Source organism: Prosopis cineraria, unplaced genomic scaffold (assembly GCF_029017545.1).
Source record: "Prosopis cineraria cultivar Desert tree isolate PC_DT_omini unplaced genomic scaffold, ASM2901754v1 PC867, whole genome shotgun sequence".
Classification (NCBI taxonomy): Eukaryota; Viridiplantae; Streptophyta; class Magnoliopsida; order Fabales; family Fabaceae; genus Prosopis; species Prosopis cineraria.
Window position 1 is genome coordinate 1 of NW_026556192.1, and position 20867 is coordinate 20867.

At 29.0% G+C, this 20867-nt stretch overlaps 1 protein-coding gene and 1 pseudogene across 2 annotated transcripts; both read left to right on the forward strand.

The window, feature by feature from the left end:
* The first annotated feature begins 1968 nt into the window (after positions 1–1968).
* Positions 1969–3441, forward strand: LOC129298630 (vicianin hydrolase-like; annotated as a pseudogene).
* Positions 3442–10213: 6772 nt separating this feature from the next.
* LOC129298631 (vicianin hydrolase-like) lies at positions 10214–14776 on the forward strand. Of its 2 annotated transcripts, XM_054937057.1 has the most exons (13): positions 10214–10387; positions 10621–10690; positions 10916–10974; positions 11072–11147; positions 11376–11447; positions 11578–11665; positions 12233–12485; positions 12593–12708; positions 13102–13319; positions 13407–13438; positions 13568–13670; positions 13863–13971; positions 14285–14776. In XM_054937057.1, the coding sequence occupies exons 1-13, from the start codon at positions 10217–10219 to the stop codon at positions 14451–14453; spliced, it is 1536 nt and encodes a 511-aa protein (XP_054793032.1). In that variant the 5' UTR covers positions 10214–10216; the 3' UTR covers positions 14454–14776. The 2 variants fall into 2 exon arrangements, with proteins under 2 accessions (XP_054793032.1, XP_054793033.1); XM_054937058.1 differs by lacking the exons at positions 11578–11665; positions 12593–12708.
* Positions 14777–20867: the final 6091 nt, after the last annotated feature.

Sequence of the window (20867 nt, forward strand, 5' to 3'; positions counted from 1 at the left end):
TAACTCTGTCGTAACAATGCCACTCTTAAAATAAATGAAATGTAATAATAGTGCTCTTGGCGTTAAATTGTAGGAAACGTAAAACTTGTGTTGTGTGAACACCGTTAGAACCTTCAGGATCAGAAATTGAGATGTTGATTAAGCGGGCTTGTAAATTTTAGGGTAAGAAATTTTCTCCTTTTTTCTAATCCTTATATTAAATAAATGATAACAAATCTGTTTCAATTATGAAATGAAGCACTCGAAGGAGATCTACTAAACTTCACAGGTTAAATAAGCAAAGAAGTGAGAAGTGTTATATATAGTTCACGTGAAACATGAGATTACAAGTCTTTTTTAGGGCCTTTGGTTTCTATTCTTATTTTTTTATTTTAAAAATTATTTGGTAATATAGCATTTAAACTAAAAATCTGTTTAATTATATTAATTTAAAAACAATTTTAGAATTAAAAAAGGATGATAGTGATATTGCAAATAGTTAAATGTGATAGTTTATGAAATAATTGGTCAAGCTAAATATATTTTTCAATAATCAAATGAATATATTTTGAAGATAAGAAAAATAAATAAAAACAATATTAAAATGTTTCAACTTTTTTTAAAAAAAAAAAGAGACAACAGTTTTGAAAACAATTAATCCAAATACTTGTCAAACAAGTTTTTTAATTTTTTATTTTTAAAAATAAAAAATAGTTTTTCAGAAACCGAACATACGCTTAACTTCAAGTTGTTCCCACTCAATGGCCATAAATAGTGAGGATTCATGGAGTTGCTGATGAGAAAATAGAGCAAGAGAAAAGGCATCAAATATGAGAGCTAAGGTAACATTTCGTGCTCTGTGTGTTATTGGTGGCCACCGCCACCACTCTCACGGCGGCGGACTGTGGCACTCCAAAGCCACTCATCAATAGATACCTTTTCCCTCCTCGCTTTGTCTTCGGTGCTGCGTCTTCTGCGTAGCAGGTCTCTCTACACACACACACACACACACACACATTCATTCATACTATAACCTGCACAACATAATATTCACCACTTTGAATATGCAAAATCTCTTTCTTTTCTCCTTAATTATTTCTCTCTCTCTCTCTCTCTCTATGTGTACAAGTTTCTGGGTAATTGATCGTAGTTTTTTTTTTTTTTTTAAAATGTGACCACGACACAGTTAGAAGGAGCTGCATGTATTATGGAAAAGAACCAAGCATATAGGACACCTTCACTAAACACAGCATCCAGGTCTCTCTCTCACTGTGTGTGTGTGTGTGTGTGTGTGATTATACATAAACGAGATACGTACATGCATGCATGGATGTTTAATCTATGATTAAACATCAATATACCTATTTGCTGTATGTATCGCAAGTGTGACGGCCGTAAAGATAACATACCAAATTAATTATTTAATTTTTAAGTTACATAAGGTAAACAATTTTTAACATTAATGTGAAGTGGGATCTGCTCGCTTGTATGTGATTGAGGGCTAAAATAATGGGCTGTGTAAGATCAGATCTTAAACTATAACTAATCCTGCAACTAAATATTATTTCTCTCTGTGTATAATATTAATAAGCAGAAAGGATGGCGGATAAAAGCAACGGCGACGTGGCCAACGATTTCTATCGTCGCTGCAAGGTGTTCATCAACTTTCTTCCATCTATTTCATCAATGTTCCCCGACTCATATATACATAGAGGATTTAAATCCTCATCTGAAGTTGAAATTAAATTTGTGAATTTTTGTAAATTAAAGTTTTCTTTTTTTCGTATTTTTTTCCTTATTTTATTGTTTTATAAAATATAAAATCTTTTCTTTCTTTCATAAAAGGAGAACTTCACAAAAATTTATAGATTTCAATTTTGGAGGATTTAAATTTCATCACAACACACACACACACAATTAATGTGTTCGTGTGTGTGTAAATGCCTTTATTTTTCCCCCCATATTGCAGAGTGATATAAAATAATGAAGAAATTGGGCTGGACTCGTGTAGATTCTCCATTTCTTGGTCTAGAATTTTCCCTGGCAACATTTTTCTATCTTTTTAACTAACCATGGTAATATAATTTTGAAAAAATAGATAAAGGGGATTCTATCGCTGAATTAATTCTTGATTCTTATTGAAAGACAGAGAAAATAGTTAGTACAGATTTTTTTCATTTGGTATTTTATTTGTGCAGAGGGTAGCGGAAAAGTGAATCACTGGGGTGTCAAATTCTACAATAATGTCATCAATGAGCTCCTTGCTAATGGTCAAGCTGTTCACTTAATTAGTTCATTTATTCTGTGATAATACATATACAAATTAAACTTTTCTAAAATCAATAGCAATTTTTTTCATACTTGCACACTTATTATTGTGTGTGCGTGCGTGTAGGTGTTATACATTTTGTCACCCTCTTCCATTGGGATGTTCCTCAAGCTCTTAATGACGACTATGGATGATTTCTTAATTGTAAAATAGTGCGCGTGTTGCCCCATTGTCCATCAAATCTCTGTATGTGTGGATCTTTTCTGAATATGTTAGCTATGTTCATGATGACTAATTGTACTAATATTGTTAGTTTTCCAATTGATTAACGATTTTAGGGATGATTTCCGAGACTATGTTGAATTGGGTTACTCTGAATGAACCCCACATGTTTTCTTTTGGTGGCTACGGTAGCGGCACCTTTGCACCGGTAGGTGTCAGAAATTGCACTGCCGGCAACTCCGCCACTGAGCCCTACTCGGTCGCCGATCATCTTCTTCTTCCTCATGCAGCTGCTGTTAGACTCTACAGAACCAAATAAGGTTCTCTTGCATATAATATTATCACATTCTTTTGTCTTACCATGTAGATTCAACTTTGTTATATGTAAAGTTTTTTCTTTGAACAAAATCTGTAATTCCTCGTTACCATTATTCCAGGTTACCCAAAAAGGACAAATAGGAATCACATTAGATTCACCTTGGGTGATTCCAAAGTGCGAAACTCAAGCTAAGTGTAAAGCCGCATTTCGAACTACAGATTTTTTTTACTTTGGATGGAAAGTGAGAAAAACATGAAGAGTTGGGCTATTTTTTTTCCACTGTACTCTTTCATTAATTCTACTTTTTCGAGGCTTTGAACTGTTCAAATCAAATTTTAACATGGTAAATTAGTTTACTATTTTATGTTTCAATGAAATGTTGAATTTAAACTAGCTGTAGTGAAAGCTAATCCTTTTTTGCAGGTTTGCTCATCCCGTCACCTGTGGAGATTATCCAGAGAGCATGAGATCTATAGTGAGAGATGGATTGCCAAAATTCACAAAAGCAGAATCAGAAATGTTGAAGGGGTCTTATGATTTTCTTGCTGTTAATTATTATACCTTTAATTATGCAGAAAATAATTCCTCTACCAGCGCTGTTAATAAAAATTACACTTCTGATATTCATCATGTCACTCTTTCATGTAAGTAATTGCATTAAAATAACGGCATACCTCAAGCATGACATCAGTCTTTTTTTCTTTGAGAAAAAACTGCCCTTGAATCGATCTTTCAAAACTTAAATGTGTACCAAGAATACATAAACTCACTCAATTTTAATCTTCTAATCTCAGCCTCAAAAAATGGGTACTCCGTTATGTTCTGTTTCTTGATTTGTATATGTGTGGAAACTTGGATCCTCGAATCCAACTAGGATAAATTTTGTTGGGTGACTATGGGTTTGTTTGGTTTTATTCTCGTGTTTTATTTTAAAAAATAAATTATCTTGTAAATTAATTTTTTAAAAATGTTTTTCAAAACAAAACAAAATAAAAATACATTTGATTATATTAATTTGAAAATAATTTTTGAGTTAAAAACAACTAATAGTGGTTAATAATGATGACTTATAATAATAATTGACTGCAATTGAAAATAATTTATAATAATAAAATGTAGTGTGTTTTACATAAAAAAAAATGAAAACAGCTCTAAACTGCTTTTATTTTCTTTGTTTTTAAAAATAAAAATAAGAATAGTTTTAAAAACACTTATATTCAAAACACTTACTGAAATGATTTTTTTATTTTTGCAAACAAAAAGCAATTTTTAAAAACAGAAATTAAACAAGCCGTTATTCAAATTATATTGAAGTATTTAAGTTTTAAATATAATTTTTAATTTGTAATAAAAATTTATAATATTTACAAGAGCTTATTCAAATATTTATTTGAATTGATCTTTACAAGCCCTTTTTCATAGTATTTTTTGGGGATCCACTTGAAATTAGACAAATTTTGGTGCTCAAATGTTATTCTCCTTATAAATTATTATCGAGCATTGAAATTTTATCTGACTAATTTTAAAATTTAGTAAAATATTTGGAGAAAATGTGCAATGAAAAAAAAAAAAGAAAATTTTTAAAATTGAACTCATTGAATTGAATTATCCATCTTAACTATTAAAATTTTTAAGTTGTGAAAAAGTGGTGCTCCTACCTAAAAATAACATAATGCAATAATGATCACTAAAAATACAAGTTATAGGCTAGCCCATAGGCTAGTCATTTTATGAGTTGGATTAGGCCAACTTGTTAAAAAAAAAGGCTAAAAAAGTTTGACTAAAATTGCGTGCAGGTATTAATGAGCGCTTAGTTGAGTCAGAAAAAATTATAGTCAATATTTTTTAGGGCGAGTGTTTAATATTAAGGAGTGATAGACACAATAATTAAAGAGATCTTAAAAAAGTCATCCTATCAATATTCTACTATCACTATAAGATCTCCTCGTTAGGATCCGGATTAATATGGGATGAGCAATAAATTCAAGTATCAGATGATTTATATCGGGGACAAAAAAGAAGAAATTGCATGCAAGTAGGTTAGGCGGCCAGCTATCATTTATAGATTGGGTGGGGCCAACTTACAAAAAAGAATGTAATAGAACTTAAACCTAATCCACGTTTAGGTAGGCCAGCGGGCTAGTGGTCCAGCCCACAATGCAGAATGACCGCTTATTCAACTCCTTCTCCGACTTGGAACGGTCTCTTTCCTCTCATATCTCCATGTGTTTGCTGACATGTTGTTCCACTTTGCATATTAGGAGTGGCGCGAATTTCCAACTGTTTTAGTGTTACGGGCACCAATCAATGCTAAAACGGTGTAAAATAGATAATTGGTCGATTTTAAAATATATAAAATTATTATGATTGAATATTAGCAAGACTAATATGATTTACTTCCTTCAATTTTATTTATAAAATAGGAAAAAAATTTCCTATTCATGTGTCATGTTATTAAATTTTTATTATATTTTTTATCTTTTATTAAATATTGTAGAAATAAAGTATATTATTAAAATATGTATATTTAATAATAATAAATGAGAACTTATTAAATTTTGAACTGAATTTATGATTTTTAAGTTTCTTTTTTTTTATAAAATATGCTGGAAATGAAAAATTATAGTTGCATTGCTGAGCTATTACTTTAATCTTTGTTTGGAATGGGGGAGGGGAGAAATTCAATGAAAGGGAGGGATTTTATTATTTCATGTAATCTTGTTTGGTTTTAAAAAAAAAAAAAGGAGATAACTTGTTGACTGTGAATAGAGGATAAAGATGCTCTCTTCAGATCATAATTAGATCATTTTCTAAAGGTTTATTTAATTTAAAATATAAGATATTAGGTAAGTGTGTGTGTGTGCGCATTTTTTTAATTATACTTTTACTTTATTGAATAATGGGCAGAGGGGCAAATTATTTTTTAAATTTTAAGTTTAATAGCACCATAAATTTTTAATTTTTTTATTATTTAAATTGTTCATTCAACTTTTAAAACAATACAATTTACTTCTATTATTAATAAAAATTAATTATAACAATCAGTCAATCAAAAAGTATAGAGAAGAACCTCAAAAATTTAAAAAAAATTTGGTCCTTTTTGTAATTTTTGTGAACCTTATTTGTAATTTTTAAATCCATTATTATTATTTTTTTGTAATTTTAAAAGTCATTTTTTAGTTGGTGAAAGTTAATTTTGCTATCGACAAAAGCTAAGTTGCATTATTTTTAAAAGTTAAGAGAATAATTTGTATAATAAATGAGTTCAGAATCTACTCCTTTTGTCTCTATATATAAGGTGATTTTAACCAAATTATGCATATTAATATAAGTTTGTTATTTAGTTGAAATCATATTAAATTAAAATAATTTTTTTAATTTTGTCCTTAGTAATGTCAATTAGTATCATGATTGTGATGGGTAAAGTATATAATTAATATCTCTTGCCTTTTTTTTTTTAAACAAGAGCAAAATTGTGTAATTATTTAAAAATATCATGACACTTTTTATATTTAAGAATAAGATAAAATTTTAGAAAATAACCTATATATAGGGACGGAGGGATTATGATGCTATTAAATCTAAAATTTAGAAGGTAATTTGTCCCTCTACTCTTAAGTAATTAATGATTGTATTTTAAATAAGTCAAGTATTATATTTCATACATTCAATGGTATAATTAAAAAAATTAAAAAGTAAAGAGTTTAATTAATCTTTTTTGTTAACTTAAATGAATTAAGAATGATGATAAGTGCAGATGGATGGAATAAATAAGCAAACAATTTTAGAAACGGAGGAGGAAGAGGAGTGAACATGTGGAGAAATAAAGAAGCAAAGGACATGAATGAGCTGGCTTTTTTTGTCCTCTTGTTTGAATCAGAGATCCACAGTACCCTCTCCATCTCCAATCCATTCATTGATGATCCTGCCGTATTTTTTGTTTTTTTTCCTCTTTCCAATGGATTACACTATTTTCATTTACTTCTTCTCTCTGGGGTTTTTTTTTTTTTTCATGGAACGCGCAGAATTTTAAATATTTTTTTTGCAATGTTTTTTCAACCTTTAAAAATAATGTAACTTAAGTTTTATTATTAATAAAAAATTAAATTAAATTAAATTATTAATTAATTAAAAAATTATAAAAAAAATGGCTTCAAAAATTAAATTTCTTGGTCCTTTTCTTTATTTTTTGTCATTATCAGTAATTTTGGATTTTTTACTATAATTTTTTATATTCGTTTTGTAATTTTTAATCAATTAACTGTCAAGGTTAAAATTTATTATCAGTAGAAGTAATATTGAATTCTTTTAAAATATTGAAAAAGAACATTATTCTAAAAACAAGTTTAAGATTTTAAATGCCTTTGAACATATAATTTTGGAGCAAATTTGTTATTTAACTTCTTTAAAAAAATTAATAACCTTTTTTATAAGCTATTTTGCATAAAAATATTGGTCAAGATTTTAAACTTCGTCATGCAAGGAGAAAACATATTAAAAGCGTAAACAGTCCTCATAAGTTCCGATAAAATAGTGAGAAGGAAATATACTCATATAAGTGCCTGTTTGGATAAGGCTGGAAATCAATTTTTTTGCTGATAATCGATTTTGAAAAGAAAATTAGCCAAACACCAGATTTGTGATTAATCGATTAAAATGCTGATAATCATGTTTTGGCATAATCTGAAAACTTCAGCTTCTTCAAATGATTTTTACCCTTATGAATTAATTATTTCTGACCCACTCTCTCACCTACCCATATCAACCTCACGAATGTGTTATTATAAACATATTATGTAATTTAAATAATATAATGAAATATTTAATTTCATTAAAATTAATTTTAAAAAATATTATTTAAATAAATTGGTTATAATACAATTAATTATAATTAAAATTTATTATTTAATTAATTATTTTTATATTTAATTATATCTAAAAGTATGATAGGGTAGGTGGGCCCAACAACACAGTAATGTCTGAGCGGACAGCTGTGCATCCACTATTGGGCAGACATACAATTTCATTATTTCACTCATGACAAACGTGAAACTGTAAGTTGGTAAGGGGCAACAAGGGAAAACAAAGGAACAAACAAAAGGCAGATGAAAATAACTTCACATTTCACTATGCTAAGTCCGTCCCCTGGCCAAGCCTGAAACTGAAAGCTTTTTATCATGATATTGAAACTTGAACCGGACCGAACGAGTCAACTCAAAAATCGGTGACCCAATCTTTTATTCGGTCTGAGTTTACTTCTAAATTGGTGAGGGAATGAATTGGTATAACTCGGTCAACCCAGGTTTAACCCAATATAACCCGATCAACCCGGTGGGTTGACTGGGTCAACCGGGTTATTTTTTTTGGAGATTTTTTTTTCATTTTTAATTTTTCAGAGTATTGAGTTCAGAAATAAGATAACAAAAAAAAGTAAAACTAAAGTCAAAAAAAATGAGAAGTTAGAGGTAGAGCACGCTAAGTCCAATCCAGATTTTCAAACAGCATTTAGTTCACCTTTCATCTGTGTCTCTCCTCTCTCGCCCTAACCTAATCAGCGTCTCTTCTCTAACTTAGTCTCCGTCTCTTCTCCAGGCTCCAACTCTATCTCCGTCTCTTCTCCAGCTCTATCTCTGTCTCTGCTATCTCCATCTCTTTTCCAACTTAGTCTTTGACTCTCCGTCTCTTTTCTAACTCAATCTCCGTCTCTTTTTCAGCTCTATCTCCATCTCTTCTCTAAACTTTTGAGATTGAAGAGTTGTAATTGTAATGATAGATATTTAAAGTGTTGTATTTTATTACTATTAGACTCTTGAGTGGTTGGATTTAGTTGAATGTTTTTATAATTAATGTCTTTTTATTTAAATTGTATTATTTTAATCATGACTTGTTTGCCTCCGGTTCAACCCTAATTGAACCACTAACCCGTGACCCAGTGCCATAATCGGTTCAATAATCGATCCAATTTTCCGTACTTTGCTTTTTACTGTGTAAGGCAATAATAATGAGCTGTCCAGTGCTATTTTTTTGCTGCTGGGTCCCCCAAGGAAATTAATGCGCACGTTGCCCACATCATCACCGTTTTTATCATCTAACGGTTGTAAAATTTCCAAATCAAGCATCATAGTTTTATCCCGGAAACTTTTCAAATTTAAATCTCCAACATACCTTTGGTAGCGTATTGATACACTCACTTTCTGTCTCAAATAATAAAATTATTTTTAAAATCATTTTATTTTAAAATATAAGATAATTTAAAAAAAATTCATCCATAATATTTTTTATTTTTTTAATATTACTCTTCAAATGAAAAGATAATTAAAATTATATTATCGCATAATAATTAATTGTATAAAGGTATTTTTAAAAAATTTATAGTTTTATTTTCTAAAAGTAAGTTTGTAATGTGTTTTATTGTTATGTATAATCTTGTGTCAAATTATATAGAGGGAGTATAATAGTTAGGACTCATAATCAATGTTTATCACCATCATGCTCATCAATGTGACGAGATGTAAACCATTCAGATTTAAAATATTATTTTATATTTATTAAAATGAAATTTATAAAAATTATAATTTTATCATAAACTTGATCTAGAATTAATTTAAAATATTTAATTTAATATTAAAATTTTTATAATTCTTATATATTGACTATACAAATATACTGTGTACTGTCACAATTTTATATTAAATATTTATCATTTTTATAAATTATTATTTTGATAAATATAATGTTAAAAATTAAAATACATAAAAATGGCATTTTTTTAAAAAAATTATAAGTTAGAAACTTTAAATCTAAACTGTGCAGCAGACTGCAGAAGTGTTGGATTTTTACTAGTCCCCTTTAAAATTTCTTAATCAGAATTAGCTTCAACTAATTGAGTGAGAATTGCAAGGTGCTCTGGTTCTTGGATTGTTAACTTAATATAAATTTGAAGTCATTTTAATTTTAAATTGCAATTATAGAATAGCATGGACATGTGAGAACAAAGTTTCAGGATCAACCGTACAGAGTTGGCCAATGTAATTATGGTTCACGATTTAAAATTATGATGCTTTTGCAGTCATTATTGTTGCTTATCTCTTGTTTTATGGCCATTAATTATTATTATTAATGTCACTTTGATCGTTGACAAACGGAGCTGAGTGCATTTTTATAAATTCATGAAATTTATTTATAAATAAGTTTTTATATGCCACATGTTCGTAATATTTCTTAATATTTCTTTATAAATTCACTTTGTTTTTATATGCCACATGTTCGTAATATTTCTTAAAAACGGCGCAAATTATTGAAAGATGATGAATTGCATCCCTTATTTAATTTCTTAAACTCCATATAACGTACGAATCACATGCAGTTCTTAGCTATAAATATTCAGGAATGTTGAACTAGTTTCAGCAAAAGCATCAGGCATGGCTATGAGAGTTAAAGGCAACAGTTTTCTGCTGTGTGTGTTAATGGTGGCCGCTGCCACCACCCTCGCGGCGGCGGCCGCCGCCACTGCAAAGCCCGCCCATTATACGGTTCCATTCAATAGAACCCTTTTCCCCCGTGGCTTCGTCTTCGGTGCTGGTTCTTCCGCGTATCAGGTCTCTCTCTCCCTCTCCCTCCCTCCCTCCCTCTCTCTCTCTCTCTCTACACACACACACCATTCATTCATATATATTAAGCAGTACAACATGATATTCACCACTTTGAAGATGCAAAATCTATTTCTTTTCTTCCAAGATCTGCACATCTCTCTCTCTCTACGTGTACAAGTTTCTGGGGTAGTTGATCATAGTTTTTGTATGTTAAAAAATATGGTTGTTCTACGACACAGTCAGAAGGAGCGGCAAATATTGATGGAAAAGGACCAAGCATTTGGGACACCTTCACTAAGCAGCATCCAGGTCTCTCTCCCCCCCTGTGTGTGTGTATCTGTCTGTCTGTCTGTCTCTGTGTGTGTGTTATCTCAATTGCGAAAACGAAATACATTTTTTAATATTAATGTGAAGTGACGAATCTCATTTGTATGTCATTAACGGCTAAATTAATTGGCATGTGCAAGATCAGATCTTAAACTATAGTCCGAACAAAGATTGATTTATTTTGATGTGCAATTAATTAATGAGCAGAAAAGATATCGGATCAGAGCACTGGTGACGTGGCCGACGATTTTTACCATCGCTATAAGGTGTTCACCGACTTTCGTGCGTCTCATCTATTCATATCTATTTTATCACTATTTTAACTCTCTCACACGCCCACACAATGTGTGTCCCGTATTGCAGAGTGACGTACAACTGATGAAAAAAATTGGGCTGGACTCCTTTAGATTCTCCCTCTCTTGGTCCAGAATTTTCCCTGGTAATAATTTTTCTTTCTTTTTAATTAAACCATGCTAAGATAATTTTAAAAAAAATGAATAAAGCGGCTTTATTTATACTGTATTAATTCTTGATTTTTTTTTTATAGGACACCAGAGAAAGTTTTTATTTAGAACACTTTTTTTCCCCAACGTTGCCCTTTTGTTAATGTTTGTTGCTCTGTTTTTTTTTTTTTCCATTTGGTTATTAATTGTTTTTAATTGTGCAGAGGGTAGAGGAAAAGTGAATGCCTTGGGTGTCAAATTCTACAACAATGTCATCAATGAGCTACTTGCTAATGGTCAGGCTGTTCACTTAATTAGTTCATTTCTGTGATAATAACAAACTTTTCCAAAATTAATAGCAATCTTTTCCACATTTAATCACTCATTTTTGTGGATATATATATATATATATATATATCTACATAGGTATAATACCTTTTGTCACTCTTTTCCATTGGGATGTTCCTCAAGCTCTCACCGACGAGTACGGTGGATTTCTCAGTCCTAAAGTAGTGTAAGTGTTACCCACACTACGGTCCATCAAATCTCTGTCTGTCACTGGGAACTTTTTTGAATATGTTAAATGTGTTAGTGATGGAACGGGTAAATAGGTAAGCTTTGCTTATATAAGCTTGACCTGCTGTTGACCTTAAAATTTATCAATTCTACTTAAAGCGTTGGCGTTTATTGATATAGCCTAGAATCAGCTCAAAGCCTTTTTGGTTTTTTTTATTTTTTTATTTTTTAAATTTTACAAAAATTAACTTTTATATTATATTACATATTCATTCCCTAAAATTAAAATATGTAATGTAATAAACTCTAATTTTAATGTGCAAACTCATATTCTAAAGCCTAAATTTAACATAAAAATTTCAAATACAAAAAGGGCTTAATGGTTAAACGGATAGTCCCAAGCTTGTTCTTTCAAGACTTAAAAACCCTTTGTATAAAAATCTTTTAATTTTCAGAGCCCATGGCTTAAATAAATTACCCAATAAATCAACCTATTCTTCAGCTCTAGTTAGTGATGAGTAATTGTATTGTTATTCTTAGTTTTCTAACTGATTAATAATTTCAGGGATGATTTCCGAGACTACGCTGACTTTTGCTTCAAAGCATTTGGAGATAGGGTTAAGAATTGGGCTACCCTCAATGAACCCCACATATTCGCTGTCAATGGCTACAATGGTGGCACCTTTGCACCTGGTCGGTGTTCTAACTATGTCGGAAATTGCACAGTCGGCAACTCCGGCACTGAGCCCTATCTGGTCACCCACCATCTCCTTCTTTCTCATGCTACAGCTGCCAGACTCTACAAAACCAAATATCAGGTTCTCTTACATATTATCACATTCTTTGGCCTTACCTTGTCGATTCAACTTGTTGCATGGTTTTTTTTTTTAACAAAGTCTGTAATTATTCCTCATTACAATTATAGGTTACCCAAAAAGGACAAATAGGAATCACATTAGTGACACATTGGATCATTCCAAAGTCCCAAACTTCAGCTGATCGTGAGGCTGCAAATAGAGCTCTAGATTTTTACCTTGGATGGTAAGTGAGAAAAACATGAGTTCAGCCTTCTTCTTCTTTTTTCCTCCCTTTTTTGTATTTTGGTTTCTCTCAACTTCTTCTTTGTTGAGGTTTTGTACTGTTCAAGTCAAGTTTTAATGGTAAAAATTAGTTTAATCTATGCTTTAATCGAAAAATTAGAGTAAAAGGAGAATGATAACTAAGGACCTATTAAGAAAGTTAATACGCAATCAGGATTTTTTAAAGATTTTCAGTGCTAAAATATAGGAAAATGAGTGTTAAAATTGAGAACCTAATTTATGATAAGATCCTGATTTCTGATTAATTTTCTTATGAAGTTCTTAATCATCATTTTCCCTTTAATACATTATTAAATGTAAACTTGCTGAAGTGAAAGCTAATCCTTTTGTGCAGGTATGCTCACTCTATTACGTATGGAGATTATCCCGAGGTCATGAGGGCTATTGTGGGAGATAGGCTCCCGAAGTTCTCAGAAGCAGAATCAAAACTGTTAAAAGGGTCTTATGATTTTCTTGGTCTCAATTATTATACCGCTAATTATGTAGAAAATTCTCTCTCTACCAGCACTGTTAACAAAAGTTACACTTCTGACATTCATGCCACTTTCTCAAGTAAGTAACTAAATTAAAATATTATCAAAACTTAGTTAATGTATTGTATTTACACATAAACTCACTTCATTTTTGTTCTAATCTCAGCCTCAAGAAATGGTCTCAACATCGGTACTCCGGTATGTTTTGTTTCTTGATTTGTGCATGTAAACTTGGATTCCTCTCTCCAGCTAGGAAATTTGTGGGATTAAATGTCTTTTTTTTCTTTGTTTTTTTTGTCCATTTATGGAGATTTGTTGCTTTTGTAGACCGCTTTGAGCTGGCTCTACATTTATCCAAAGGGACTCCGTGAGCTTTTGGTTTATGTAAAGAACAAATACCAGAACCCAACAATTTACATCACTGAAAATGGTACCTATCTACATATCATACGCTTTCATGAGAAGACTTGGCTTCACAAGCAACATATCGAAGCTTTCTGCATTGATATTGTAACCTGTTAGAATATATTTACTCAAAAAACAAATGATTTTTGCCCAATTATAATTATATATATATTGGGGGTGGGGAGGTACATATTAATGTGTTTGAGGAAAACCGCAGGAGTTGGTGAAGCAAATAATGCATCAAAACCAGTTCATGAAGCCATTAAGGACAGTATCAGGATCAGATACCATGATAGCCATCTCAGAAGTCTTCTTCAAGCAATCAAGTGCGTGAGATATATTACATTACAATTTACTTTATGTCATTGTTATAAGATCCTATGAACTATTTTAATTTCATGATATATATTAAGGAAATTACCTTTTAATTGATATAATTCATTGGAGGGGAAGGATTGATGGAAAAGAAATTTCTTAAAAGTAAGAGTAAAAGAGACAGCAGTGTGTTTAGAAATGAGTTACAAATGTTTCATTATTTTATTTTTAAAAGGTCTTATAAATCGGATTGAAAAGAGTAATAGGTTTAAAATAATATTGAGTAAGTGTGTTGATTTCATGTGTGGTTGATTATACATGCAGGGATGGGGTGAATGTGAAGGGGTATTACGCGTGGTCATTTATGGACGACTTTGAATGGGATTCAGGCTACACTCCTCGATTCGGACTAACGTATGTAGACTACAAGAACAACCTTAAAAGATATCTTAAGTATTCTGCTTTTTGGTTTAAGATGTTCCTCCTCCGTTAGTTACTCTGCCAAGTTACTATGAACTCTCATTTCGTAATGACAAGAAAATAATAAGAGAAAATTATGGTAGAAAAATAGAAGGAAAAGACATTTTTCCTTCTTGATCACATAATATTTTTCTTTTAGGTATATCTCACTGGCAGGGGATTAAGGAAAAAAACAGTGATGAGAAATGTCTTTATTCTATAGTTTTTTTTCTATAATTCTCTCTTCTTTTTATTTTCTTTCCATTCCAAATAGAGCCGAATTATGTTTGAGGCTTTTGTTTGAGTTCCACCAGCACATTGTTGTTTATTTTCGTATGTTCTAAAATAAAACCTTATCAGGTGCTTTTCTCAATTTTAAATAAATGAAGCCTCAGTTTCGTTATATATACATACACACATATATGGAAGAAGAAGAGTATGTGTTGGTCTGACTGGGGCCCATTAGAATAACACTGGGCTCGGGGCAACCCGACAAAAACCCATAAATGCCGGTATTGTGCACAGATATGAAGTTGCAATATCAACACGCATTATACTTTGTTATAGAAGTTTGATTGGTAAATTGATTTCTGTATTCTTTAGATGTTGATTCTTTCTAAATCTTTTGGCTCGTTTGGATATAAAAATGATAACAATAAGATGAATCAAAGAAATAAAGGCAAAAATAATATAACTAAAACGTCGAGTGGGGGGGAGGGAAATATAAGATTGATAAATTTTGAGTACCTGTATGACATTTCTTTTGGAGCATGCATAACATAGAGTATTGGCAACAATTTTCTGGTTATCAAACAATATTAAGAGAAACCTTAATCTTAAAAACATTATATCTTTTTAATTATACTATTATTAAATATCTTATATTAGTTCTTTAAGAATAATAATTGAAATTTCAAAATATCATTTTTCAAAAAAAATGCTTATATTTTGGACAAAAAATTTGCATCTATTTAATTACATATTCTTTCTTTAAAATATAGATTATAGTGTATAAAATTTAAAAATAAATAATATAAATTTTAATTTTTGTATTAAATGTGGTGCTCCCACTTACTGATGACTAGCACAGTTATCATCAGTTCTGAAAAACATGGCAATGATTATTATCTATTTATTAAGTTTAATAGTGCTGTTTATTTTAGGAGTGTTTAGTTGGAACTTCGGAGGAGGGGAGGGATTTTAGCCCCTCCCTTTGTTTAGTTGGGATCCAAACTGAGGAATTGGAAAAGGAGGGATAAAATTTATTACACCTTGATCAATTTGCCTTCCATGATAAATTTAAAAAACGTAGATATACTTTTACTGTATCTCAACACTAATAAAATAAAATAAAAATATTTATATATAATTATTTTTCTTGCCCTCTTCTCTTAAACCAAATAAGATAATATCAAATCTATCTTCTTTTCTTCATTAAAATCCCTCTACTTTGCTTCCCTCTTCTTAGTTAAAATCCCCCCTTCTCTCCCCCTCAAACCACATACACCCTTTCAGCTTCTTTTATGCATGCATGTGTGTGGGCGTGGGTGGGTCTCTTTTCAAGTGACGGTGACATTAAAAAAAAAAAAAAAACACACACACACACACACAAAAGAGGAGAAGAGGTCCAAAAAAAAAAAAAAAAAAAACGTTGGAAGGCAGAGACTGAGCATATAAACAAACAAGCCATAATAATGAATGAATATGATTGATTTAGCTTCAACAGGAACATGCCCAATGATTTGAATAATCTGGTCAATATATATACATTTAAATATAAAACAATATTTTTTTATCTTTATACTTTTTACATGTTTTGGTATTAATATTTATACTTTTATTCCTGCATTTCAAATTCCTTAAATTTTATACATTTACATTGTCAGTCTTTATTATTATTGGCGAAGTTAAACCTACCAATGTATACGTTATATAAACAAAATAACCACTAATTTTGTTGCCTGTTTGGTCTATCTGTTTCTCCCTCCTTGAAGCTTCATTTATTACGAGTTTAAGGATTCTTACCTAATGTCATATTATTATTATTATTTTTGGTCTTCTATCCATTTTTTATACAACTTATCATAATTTTAACCAATAAATACAATAAATAACAAAGTTTATATACATAATTAAATCGTTATAATCATATTTAGAAATATAGGGACAAACGTTACAAATAAATAAAGCTTAAGAGACTTGAAATGACAGAATAAAAGTATAAGGATTGATATTAAAACACAATAAAAGTACAGGAATCAGAAAATTATGTTTTCACAAAAACAAAACAGACCAACTGCACCTTAATTTAATTATTCCTCCTGCTTCAGTTTGTGTGCAAAAAATTTAACTTTCTAAGTTTCATGCATTGCATACACACATACACATTGAGCAGAATTCTAGTTCTTCAACTAAGTCAACATATTTATCGTATATTATAAGAATTTTGAGTAAGACTCATGTTGTATATGAGTTATTATAATTGAAAACATAATTTTTCATAATTTTTATTATTTGTGTTAATTTTTATTATTAAATGATTATTTAAAAAAACTAAACAAAATCTCCGCACCGAAAAAATGACTTTACTAGTCTTATGCGTTTAAAAAAAATGCATGAAATTGAATTTCAAAGAAAAATTCGTCCAGCTTCATGTTATGTTGATCTAATAGGTTTGGTAATTTTGAGAAAATACAATCATCAGTTGATATAGTTTTATCAAGTTTTGCTTTAATTTCTATAACTTTTTTCAGTATTTTCAATCTCTATAATTTTAGTTTTTTTTACTATTTTTAGTCAAAACACTAAAAAAAATTACATAGATTAAAAACAAAATTCAATAAAACTATAGGAATCTATTATTATTATTCATAAGTGTCCTCATATTAAAGACAGTAAATTTTAGAATACAGTCAGCTATTAAATGTGAATTTTTCTCTTTGTGAAATTCAAATCTTCATTTGTCATGTTTGTGAAAGCTAGTCTCTTTTTACCAAATTCAAATCACTTTAGTAATAGGTTGTATAGTTGAATCAATTGTGAGCACCTGGTGCATTGACTAAGTTATCGCCCTACACTGGTGGAGTCAATCCCCTACAAGGTTGATGTTTAAAAAATAGTTATAAATATTAATTGCAAGTAACCATTTAAATTGTAAATATCACCCTCAATTTACAATTGAGATTCCTATTTAAAACTATTTCAATTAATATTTTTAATTTACTTTTTAAAACATTTTATTGAGAACTTAATTGTTATAAATTCTAGATTTTGAGATTTTGCTGCCATTCTCCCACCAAAAAAAAAAAAAAAAATCAGCTGTGATTTCCGCTCAGCGGTGACTTTTTAAGATGAAGGCTACTATTTATATTTTTTATTTTATCAACATTAGAACCTGTCAGAATTTAGTAAAAGGATAGTAATGTTGTCCCTTTATTAAATGGCTGTTAACTGTTAATTGAATGAAAATTTACAAGAACTAAACACCTTTTCAGCTATGTATATACACACATATTTTTTTAATGGTCATGATTTGTCTATAAAAAAATTATTATAATATATTCAACATCGTAGGAGTCTATTAAATTTTAGGAACAAGTGATGGAGTCGCAATTGATGAATTCTTAACAGTACTCCTTCCCTTCTATCCATACTATAAAACACTTCCCTCCAACTCACTAGAATTAAAAAGAAATCATTAAATTATTAATTTTGTTTGAAAAAAAATAAACTTTTAATTTTATTTATATTAAAATAAAAATTTTAAATATAAATTATATATATTCTCATAGTTAATGAGCTTAAATAAGGATATTATTATAAAAATATAATTAATACTCTGTTCATTTAAAAATATAAAGTATTTTTTAAAAAGTTGGATGTTAAAAAATATAAGACATTTTTAATTTTTTTAGGTGTAACCATTACCTTTTCTCTAAAAATGCCTCTATTGACAAATCATTTTATATATATTATAGGATGTTTAATAGGATAAATTTAAAAAAATAAGGTTAGTTTGAAAGTAGGTAATTATTTTATTAGGGATGAGATTATGTTAAAAATGCCTTATATTTTTTAATAGATGGAGTATATCACCAAATGCCTTATATTCCATTCGTATTAATTTACAAGATACTTTTCTAGGAAATTTAATGTTCTAAAAGACAAGAGACTTTAATTAAAATAAAATTTTATTAATGATATTTTTTAAATATTATCATTCCTATCATATTCTGTCTTTTTCTATAATATCATTTCACGTATAAAATATCAAATTAGAATTTTTTTTAAAATTTTATATTTTTATTTTGAAAAAGCATTGTTTTAAAATATATTTAATAAATTTTATTGATATATACATGTGTGTGTGTGTAATTTTGTATGAAGTTATGTTATAAATTAAAATAAATAAAGTATCAAAGACTATTAATCTCAATTAAAATATACTCCTTCAAGATTAAAATATATGGCATTAATAACTAATTCACTATTTTTAAAAATAATTAGTTAAAACATTAATTTCTTAGAAAATTATATCTTTTTAATTTTATTCCTATTAAATATCATATATAATTACTTTGCTAATGGTAATTAAAATTTTAATGAATTATTTTTTTAAAAGGAATAACAAATAAAGTAAGATCATAATTAAAAAATAATTACAAAAATGATTTAATATTTTATTTTTTGACTAAATAAATTTTGTTAAAACAAAAATGTCGAAGGAGTACCTTGTTATGATGTTATGATAAAAATCATTGTATGAAAACTTGGATTGAACTAGCCAATTCAGCCCGTGAATCAATGACTCGATCTCTTTTTTAATTTGAGTTTTCATCTAAATCAATCAACCATTAACTCAGTGTGACTCGACTAACCCGAAGTCAACTCAGGATAACTCGACTAACCCAGTAGCCGAGTTGCTAGGTCAAGCGAGTCATTTTTTTTATTTTTTTTGAAATTGTAAAAACTAAATAAAAATAAAAAAATTCAGCTTGAAAATTACAAAAGTGAGGCAATGGATGGTAAGACAATTAAATTATATTTTATTATCTATAGTTTAAACGTCGAATAGAGGACCTTAATTTTGTAAGTTCAAACTTAAAAAATTTAGTATTATTTTAAATTAATTGTGCCTTAATTATTTTAATCTTCATTATTTACTATTTTTTATTTTTTATTATTACTTAACATTTATGAATTATGACTATCATTGTTGATGATTTTAGTGTTAGTAATGATTAGTTTTAAATTTTTTATTAATTGAAGGGTTGTAAATTATAATAATAAATATTTAAAAATTTATATTTTATTATTGTTAGACTTTTGATAGTTGTAATTCTATAATTATTATTATATTTGTATCTTGTATTAGAGATTATTCTTAGATTTAGTTAAATATTTTTATAATTAATATCTTTTTATTTAAATTATATTATTTTAATCATGATTGATTTGTTCTTTAAGTTGAGCCTCAGTTCAATTTAAGTTGGACCATTAACTCATAATCTATTAATTTAATCAGTTTAATGATTAGTTTGATTTTTAACATTTTGATAAAAACCAAGAGAGCACCACGATTTATTCTTTCTTCCCCACCAAAAGAAATCGTAGTGCTTGATGGATCCCATTTTGAGAACTTTCAAGCCTGGAGGGACGTGCTCCTTTAATTGTGAAAAGAAAGGACGTGGTGTTTCATGGGTCCTATGTACGGTGAGTGGCCATCCCTAAGGACGTGGTCCCAATCATTTGTCCTTTGTTTTCATTGCCGGAAAGGACGTGGCCCTTATTCTTTCTTTCTTTTTTTTTTTTGACCAAAACGCGGCCCTTATTCCTCAAGGATCCTATTTTGACGAGCATTACGTGTCATGCATTGATCATATAATTCTCATGTACAATTACGGCATTTTTTTTATATCGATACTCCTTCGTATATTAATCACATTTTAAAAGTAAAATTGTGTTTCTTTTATAAATTATTAATTAATGAGATTATTTTATTTTAAATTAAAATTTTTAAATTACTTTTAAAAAGTAACAAAAAATCAGTTAAAAAAAGTTAGAAAAAAAGACAGAAAAAATAATATTATATTATTTATTTATTTTTATTTTCTATTTGAGGTTAATATTTAAAATTTTATTTACTTTTATTTCTTATACTTTTTTATATTAATATTAATAAAATTAATAGAAATAATTTATAAATAAAAACGGAGTAAGCATTGTAGTTTGAAAATTGAGTAAGTAGATAGATTATTGATTGGAGATAAAATAAATGTTTGAATACCTCTTTTTTAAAAGCCAGTTTGAAGAAAGAAGAGTTGTTTGAATGACATACAGTAAAAAAATACATTTACATTTAAATATATACTTCTTTCGTAAACAAAGATATTTTTTTAATGGGTTGAATGTTTAAAAATATAAAACATTTTTATATTTTAATACATAA